The sequence below is a fragment of the Microtus ochrogaster genome, chromosome 6 (genome assembly GCF_000317375.1).
Source record: "Microtus ochrogaster isolate Prairie Vole_2 chromosome 6, MicOch1.0, whole genome shotgun sequence".
Classification (NCBI taxonomy): Eukaryota; Metazoa; Chordata; class Mammalia; order Rodentia; family Cricetidae; genus Microtus; species Microtus ochrogaster.
In genome coordinates this window covers 10840777-10849570 of record NC_022013.1, presented here as the reverse complement: position 1 = coordinate 10849570, position 8794 = coordinate 10840777, and the positions used below count along the sequence as shown (strand labels likewise).

General features: G+C 47.0%; 1 protein-coding gene across 1 annotated transcript in view; it reads right to left on the bottom strand.

Annotated features, from left to right (window-relative positions):
- Positions 1-8794, bottom strand: part of Cfap221 (cilia and flagella associated protein 221) — a 77925-nt gene that overhangs the window by 14913 nt on the left and 54218 nt on the right. The window contains exons 17-21 of the mRNA XM_005348264.3: positions 5992-6072; positions 4591-4698; positions 4155-4286; positions 2217-2375; positions 97-188 (exon numbers count right to left, since the gene is read on the bottom strand). Of these exons, the coding sequence (XP_005348321.1) occupies positions 97-188; positions 2217-2375; positions 4155-4286; positions 4591-4698; positions 5992-6072 (572 nt within the window). The remainder of the gene's footprint in view (positions 1-96; positions 189-2216; positions 2376-4154; positions 4287-4590; positions 4699-5991; positions 6073-8794) is intronic.

The window sequence follows — 8794 nt, the reverse complement described above, 5'->3', positions numbered from 1 at the left end:
CCCTGGAATCTGCAGTGCAAACCCCGGGAGGCCAGCAGTCCCCAGCCCCTGGAATCTGCAGTGCAAACCCCGGGAGGCCAGCAGTCCTCAGCTTACTTCTGAGTGTTTTCAGTCCTCGAAGAGTCTGACAAGGAGGAGAACACCAGGGGCTGGAACCTCTTCCAGTTCATGATTCCAGGAATTATATCCTGTGATGAAAGTAGGCACAGGGGCAGGGCATGAAGAGAAAAGGTTAGGTGGCTGGGAGTGTTGATGCCAGCTGTTGAGTTGACAGCATCTACAGTCACCGAAGAGACAAACCTCTGCAACTGTCTCTGAGGATTTTTTTTTTTTTTCAAGACAGGGTTTCTCGGTAGCTTTGAAGCTTGTCCTGGAAACTAGCTCTTGTAGACCAGACCAGCCTTGAACTCACAGAAATATGCCTGCCTCTGCCTCCCGAGTGCTGGGATTAAAGGCGTGCGCCACCACTGCCGGACTTGTCTCTGAGGATTTTTAAACGCTGGATTAGCTGAAGTGGGAAGACCCACGCTGACTCTGGGCGGCACCATCCCATGGGCTGGAGTCCCAGACTGAACAAAAAGGAGAAAGTGAGCTGAGCACAGTGCCCATCTCTCTGCTTCCTGGCTGTGGGTGCCGTGGGACCAGCTGCCTCATCTCCTGCCACCACGCCTCCCTTCATTAAGTTGCTTTTGCCACCTTTTGTTAGAGGACCAAGAAAACATAGTAACATACTGGGAAAATGTCTTAGAGAGCCTTCATCCATTCAGCTGACCATTTCTAAGTTCCAAAAGGTTAGGTCCAGTGTATCATTTCATTAAACCTGACTGACTTCCCCTAAAGCCAAGACAGCTGCTGCAGTTACAGGGTGTGTGCTGGTGGCTGAGGGCAGATGGGGTCTTCCAGTCCGTCTGGATGGCCGGAAGTGATGCTAATGCAACATTCAAGGAGGATGGGTAGCGCTCTGGCAGGGAGGACAGTGCAGCGGAATGCAATATAATGGAACCATTAGGTCACCAGCAGTTCAGCTAAGTGCAGCCGCTCTGTGGGTAATGGATACACACTGAGGATGTGTGTGTGTGTGTGTGCATGTGTGCATGTGTGCATGCGTGATGCCTGAGGCCAATGTCCCTGTCTTCCTTAATCAAGAGACAGCATTGCTTATGGAACCTGGAGCTTGCAGTTTCCGCAAGACTGGCTAGCCAATAACTTCCAGGGGTCGCCTGCTTCCGTATCCCTGGTGTGGGGATTACATGTCTGTGCCACTATGCCTGGATTTATGTGGGTGCTGGAGATTTGAACTCAGGTCCTCATGCTCATGAGGCTTAGCCATCTCCATAGCTCCCTGACCTACTGAGGTGTTCCAAGTTGGATAGGAATTTTCTGTGGCATCCTGGAGGCTGTGGCAGTGGTGAATCACGGCGGGGATGGGAGAGGAAGAGTGAGGCTGGTGGCGTAAGGGGACGTTTCTGAGCTGGGAGATCAAGGACTGTGTGAGTTCTGTGCCTGGAACAAAAGGGCAAGTGGTTGACATTTATAGACTTGGGGGGGCCCAGAGTTAAGAGGAGACCAGAGCCTGGAGCCATAGTACCACACAACTATTTTCCTACGGCCAAAATATCAACAAGTGATCATTTCCCTCAAAATGAGTGAGGTGTTGGCAAAAGGGCAGCAGACAGCAGAAGGCGGATGGAGAGGGACAATGGCGGAACTGGGAATAGGCCTGTCTCCTCCACAGTCAGAGTGTGAGGACTGCGGTCTCCATTCTTGGTCCATGGCTAAGGCTATGAGCTTTCTTTTCCTTTTTGTTTAAATTGCATCTATTTATTTTGAACATTTGTGTACATACATGTGTATGCGTGTGCACATGTGTACACGTGTTTTTTTGCATGTATGTGCATGTATGTGCATGAATGTGTGAGTGTGCGTGTGCTTGTGTATGCATGTACATGTTTGTGTCCTGTGCCTGTATATCTGTGTGTGTGCTTTCGTGTGTGCACACAAGTTGTCAGAGGGCAACATGCACAAGTCAGCGCTCTCCTTGGTCTCTTTCCACCATGTGGGTCCCGGGGTTTGAACTCAGATCCTCAGACTTGGAGGCAGGCACCCTTACTCACTCAAAGCCCAGTCTCCTTTCTCTCAGTTCCCACTGTGCCCACTCTCCCTGGCCCCTGCCCGTCCCCACAGTCCAAGGCCAGCTCTGCCGAGGCTGACATTACCGTATGATGGAGAAACTGCTTTTGGGTGAGAGGAATGCTGGACCCTCTGTGGGACTCATGGGTGAACTTGTACTTGGGGTGAGAGCACAAATGGTAATCTATCAGCGTTTCTGCATAGGTCAGAGGATGCTTCATGGAAAACATTCCTGGGTTGGGATTCTGTGGACGAGAAGGAGACCAGATTAATGGTGTCTCCATACCAGGCTTGGGGTATGCGTCAGCAGCGCTCTCTGTGGCTCCCACTAGCACTAACAATGGGGATGCATGTCAGCTCTTCTAGCAAACTGGGCACAGGGGCAGAGCCTCAGGTTGGCCCATCTTTCCAACATCCCCATCTCCATGTATGCATTTTCTACCTTAAGGGCTTCATTAGATGCCATTTAGATCTGCTGACTTCATGAGGAAGAAAATGTCACTGGAATCACAGTTTGGAACTGCTTCTAGTCATGATCAATGAGGGGTTATTAAATAAGCAAACTGGGTTTAAAGAGCAAATCCATTTCTGAGTCTGCCTCAGTTTCTTTTCCTCCTGTGATAAAATACTCTGGCAAAGCAGCCTAGGTAAGAGAGGGTTTTGGCTCCCAGTCTGCCATGGTGGGGAAGCTGGCATGGAGGGGGCTCAAGCAGTTGCTGTCATATCATCCAGAATCAGAAGGCAGAGGGTGGGGAATGCTCCACTAACCTGAAATGCCGAAGAGAAAACATCCCAGGGCTGGGGATGTAGCTGTTAGCCCAGGACTTGCTTGGTTCAATCCCCAGCACCACATAAAAATGGATGTGGTATAGTGTACCAGCAATCCTAGTACCAGTAGAGGCAGGAGGGTTACAAATTCAAGGTCATTCTTGGCTGCATAGTGAGTTTGACACCGTCCTGGTCTAGGAGACACTGTTTTTAAAAAAATGGGGCTGGATTTCTTTGCTTTGTGTTTAGAAACCATGTATGAGTGAGTACATGTGATTATTGTCTTTCGGTGTCTGGGTAACATACATAGATCTAATCTATATGGGAAGTAGAATAAGACAAGATCTCCTGAGTAAACTGGGAGTATGGGGAACTTGGGGGAGGGTTGAAGGGGAGGGGAGAGGCAGGGAGGAGAGCAGAGAAAAATATAGAGCTCAATAAAAATCAATAAAATAAAGAAGAAAGAAAGGAAGAAAAAAGAAAGAAAGAAAGAAAGAAAGAAAGAAAGAAAGAAAAAAACCCAAGAGCCAAAAAAAAAAAAAGAAAAAAGAAAGAAAGAAATGGGGCTGGAGAAATGGCTCAGGGGTTAAGAGTGCTTCTTGCTTTATCATGAAGACTGGAGTTCAAATCCCAGCATCCATGTTTGATGACTCACAATCACTGGAACTCCATGTCCAAGGAATCTGATACCCTCTCTTATCCCCACCCACTGGCACACATACAGATAAATAAAAAAGTGAACATAAATATTTAGTAAAGAAAAATTTAATTACAAATGATGGAGGAGTTACTTTCATTGGTTAATAAAGAAACTGCCTTGGCCCATTTGATAGGCCAGCCCTTAGGTGGGTGGAGTAGACAGAACAGAATGCTGGGAGGAAGTGAGGCGGATGCCATGCCTCTCCTCTCTGGGTCAGAGGCGATGGAGCGAGCCGCCAGGTCAGACATTCTGAATCTTCGTGGTGCTACACAGATTATTAGAAACGGGTTAATCAAGATGTGAGAATTAGCCAGTAAAAGGCTAGAACGAATGGGCCAGGCAGTGTTTAAATGAATACAGTTTGTGTGTTGTTATTTCAGGGCATAAGCTAACCAGGAGGCCAGGAGCTGGGTGGCAGGAAGTGGCCTGCCACTCCATCTACATACAAACACTAAAACAAAAAAGACCGTATTTTCAAGTCATGGTTCTGTTTTCATGTAGGGCAATTGCTGAAATAAGGGACGCAGAGCACAGGCGTCTGCCAACTGGTACTTACAAAAATATAGAGCGGGTCGTATTCCACAGACATAGCTAAGCCTTCCGGAGCCTTCATACTCAAGATGGAAGGCTTGGCTGAGAGTGGTGTGGTATCCTGCTTGGGTAGAGTGATGATGGTGGTAACTTCATCCTGTGTAAAGACCAAAAGCAGCTTGCTAGTCTTATTTCCTTCTTAAAGAGTTACTTATTTTGTTTTATGTGCATGAATGTTTGCCTGATGTATGCGCGCCATGTGCATGTCTGTTGGATCCCATGGAACTGGGATTATAGTTGGCTGTGTGCCACCACCTGGGTGGTGAAAATTGAACCTGAGTTCTCTTCAAGAGCAAAAACTGCTCTTAACTACTTAGTCATCCCTCCAACTCAATGACCTATCATTCTTAATGGTAGGACATGAGTCGTGAGAGGAGTTTGTGAAGTTGCGGATGCATTACCTCAGCACCTTGTTTCAGAGGTCGAGCAAGTTTCTGAATTCTGTAATTTGTTGAGGACTTGTTGACAGAAAATGGTTCATATCCCTTGACTTTGTATATCTGAGGAACCTGAAAATGAAAGAAGACAACAAATTGGTGACACTTAAAAGCCTGCTTTGTACAGCTATCCTGGAGGAAGCCTCACTGAGGTTCAGGTAGTGAATGAAACTCACAAGTCTCAAGAAGTCCCTGAAACTTACAAGATTCACAAAAATCTCCTCTCCAAGGTGAACAGTTACTGGGGATAGGAGACTCTGATTAACTGAGCTGCCTGCAAATTGTCCACGGTGCTTCAGAGATGCAACTTTAGTGAATCCTCACCCATGACATTGTGGGGTTTCAGTGATGCAGCTGGCTTTGAATCATCCATGTTCCTATATGGATCCCCTCACCTATGCACCTGTAAGCAATTCCAATAAACATTCTGGATCATTAAACTATACTGGGGAAATAATTTATTTGGTCTGACATCAGTGCCTTATCTAGGGTGAACAGACATTGGTAATTCCCACAAGAACCCATTGCTGTTTGGTAGGATTAATGTCTTAACGATAGCTGCCTAACAGGGCCAGTCCTGAGCCTCATTCTGAGTCCTAGCACAAGTCAGCATTTATTTTCTCATGACAAATAACTTCATTGGTGACATACATAGACGTATGTTTACTTTCAAAAGCACCAGTGGTCCTATACTTCAAGGAAGGCTGACTAGCCAGGCAGTGGTGGCTCATGCCATTAATCCCAGCTCTTGGGAGCCAGAAGCAGGTGGATTTCCGAGTTCAAGGCCAGCCTGTTTTACAAAGTGAGTTAAAGGACAGCCAGAGTGACACAGAGAAATCCTGTCTCAAGACCACAAAAGAAAGAAAAGAAAAAAAAAGGAAAAAAAAAGGCTGACTAACTTGCCTCCTATGTTTTCTAACAGCTGCTGGGCCATTGTTTCCTATATGCACAATATATACTGTCCCCACAAGAATGTCCATATTCACATTAGAAAAAAAGAACCTGAACTGTGCTCAACACACCATCAAATAAGAGAGCCAATACAATGTGCCATTATATATAAGCTAGAATTGAGTAATACTAACAAAATAGTGCAACTCAAATTTAAGCATATTTGCTCTCTTCGTAAGTAATCTGAGGGCCAGCTAGATGGCTCCATGTGTTAAGGTACTTGTCGTCAGGATTGATGACCAGATTCAATTTCTAGGACAGAAGCAACCCCCAAGAGTTGTTCCCTGACTTTCACACAGGCACTGTGGCATGTGTGCCTTCCCAATGACAGACACGTGACAGATGGACAGGCAGATAGGTGATAGAAGACAGCCATAAGCAACCAGAATAATTTATGCTATGCGCAGCTCTCACCTTTAAAGTGAAGTAGGGATAATTGTGCTTGATTTGAACTTCTGAATTTTTAATTGGGACTGGTCCAAGGCTATCAATAGCCTACATGGAAAAATGAAAAGAAAAACATAGGATAGGACAGGTAAACATCTGTGAGCATAAACAGCTGTGTGTGTTTTCATTTTACCTGAATAATTCTATGCTCCAAACTGCTCTTCCTGTGGCCACAGTTGCTATCTGAGCTGTGGGCACAAAGGCAACTCCTCCCCCATGTCTCTCTGTGTGTGAATCTTATGGGCTCTCATGGAGGCTGCAACAGGTCCTTCTGTGATGGCTAATCCTGACTGTCAGCTCCACTGGGTCTGGGACTGACTAAGAGAGAAGCTGCTGGACACATCTGTGAGGGGTTTTCTCCATCAGGTTATGTGGAGTGGGGAATCCTTCCCTAAATGTGGGTGGCTCCATTCAATGTCAGCCAAGCAGAAGGTGGTCTGAGGGAAAAGCTTTGAGTTTTGCCTCATTGTCTGACCATCTCACCAGCAAGTTCATCTACTCTGTTGCTGCTGCTGCTGCTATATTCCTTTACTGAGATCAGAACTCAGATTATTGGAGTTTCCACTGTGGATTGGGAACCAGTGGCTCTCCAGGAATCCTCTACTCTTCCGGGACAGGTTGGGGCTGCTGATACATAAACCTGTGGATCAGGCAGTACCAGGTTCTCAGCCCCTCTAGTGTAAGATAGCCACTGTTAGACTACCGGGTCATATTGTGTAGATAAATCTAATAAATATTCTCTCAGTGTATATTCATTCTGTCAGATCCATTATTCCCTCAGGCTTGAAGGACTTAGCTCATGAACCCTTGGGAGTTAGCAACTGGTGAAGTTAGCCCTCCTCAGGGGTCACCTTGTCTGAGGGAGTGCCTCACAACCTTCTGGTCTACCTCCCAGGACAGTCTGAAGTCAACATTCAAAGGTTATCTCTTTCCAACCTGTGGGAGAGCTCCTCATGGGCTCAGCTGAGTCCTTTGCCAAGAAGCACTGTGGTCCCACTTCACTGGTCAGGCCCCACCTCCTTGCTGGCCTTCTAAAGGGGCTGGTCCCTAGAGAGCTTCCTGCACAGTCATTTGCTTCGGGCACCCAGGGATCCTGGGTGCCTTCCAGCACCAGACAAATGTCAGATACCATTCTCTACCTTGCCCAGCTAGGCCCAGCATGGCCCTAATTTGGTGGATTGCTAATATGTCTCAATTTTAAACTTGCTGAATCTTTTTTTAAAAAATGGGCATGTTAGGATTGATGAAGTATAGTAGTCAAAGCCCTTTAGACATGACCTGTGGTAAGTGCCATGTAAGGGTTAACTGTCATCATTATTACTATTACTTATTATTATTATGTGTGTATGTGTGTGCCTATACGTGTGTAGGTTCATGGATGTGCAGGTACATGTGTATTTGTGTACGCATGCCTGTAAAGAACAGAAAAACTGCCTTGCCTGGATGGTTCCTCAAAACCGGTTTATGCTTCTCAAAAGGTTTATTTTTAATTTACTGTGTGTCTGTGTGAGTGTGTGACATGTGTGTGTGTACTCTCTGAGTCCCCAGGAGGACACTGGGTTCCTCAGAACTGGAATTAAAGGCAGTTGTGAGCTACCGTGCTTGGGTGCTGGGAACCAACCAGGATCCTCTGGAAGGGCAGCTAGTGCTCTTTACTGCTGAGCCATCTCTCCACCCTCTGCTTTGTTTTTTGACACCATTCAGCTGCACTGGCTGAGCAGTGAGCCCCAGGATCTGCCTCTCCATGATCAGCACTGCGATCACACATGCACTGGCTGAGCAGTGAGCCCCAAGATCTGCCTCTCCATGATCAGCTGCACTGGCTGGGCAGTGAGCCCCAGGATCTGCCTCTCCATGATAGCTGCACTGGCTGAGCAGTGAGCCCCAGGATCTGCCTCTCCATGATCAGCACTGTGATCACACATGCTACCATGCTTGAGTTTTTTAAAACCTGAGTTCTGGAGATCAAACTCAGGCCTTTGTGTTTAACTGAGGTATGTTACCAGACTAATTTACTACGTTTTTAAATAATGAACCACCATGCCCATAAAGGAAGAGTAGGAGGCATTACCAAATCCAGAGAGAGATGGGGGTGGAGAGGTGGGATTCCAATCTGATGGGTTAGCTTGTCTGATTCTGGGGCCACATGCTGTCCTTAGCAGATTGGGACCTAAGCTAAGAGCCATTGTTTTCTTGGGCTTCCATTTGCCAGGCCAGGAGACTCATTTGAGCACAGGCCAGGTAGGCATTCTGCTCCTATCTTCTCATCGGCTCTCAGACCCAGTTCCCAGAGCAGTGGGCCAATGCCTTGTGCCCATGCTGGGCTTCAAGACTGGAAATTAGTTCAAGTCAGGAAGCTCTTCCAGGTACCCATGGTTACAGTAGGCATGGGGAAGATGATACCCACGGATACAGTAGGCATAGGCAGATTGTACCTATGGATACAGTAGGGCATGGGGAGATGATACCCATGGATACAGTAGGCATGGGCAGATGATTGTACCCATGGGTACAGTAGGCATGGGGCTGATGGCACCATGGATACAGTAGGCATGGGGCAGATGGCACCCATGGATACAGTAGACATGGTGTAGATGGCACCCATGAATACAGTAGGCATGGGCAGATGGTACACATGAATACAGTAGGCATGGGCAGATGATGGTACCAATGGGTACAGTAGGCATGGGGCAGATGGTACCCACGGATACAGTAGGCATGGGGAGATGGTACCCATGGATACAGTAGGGCATGGGGAGATGATACCCAT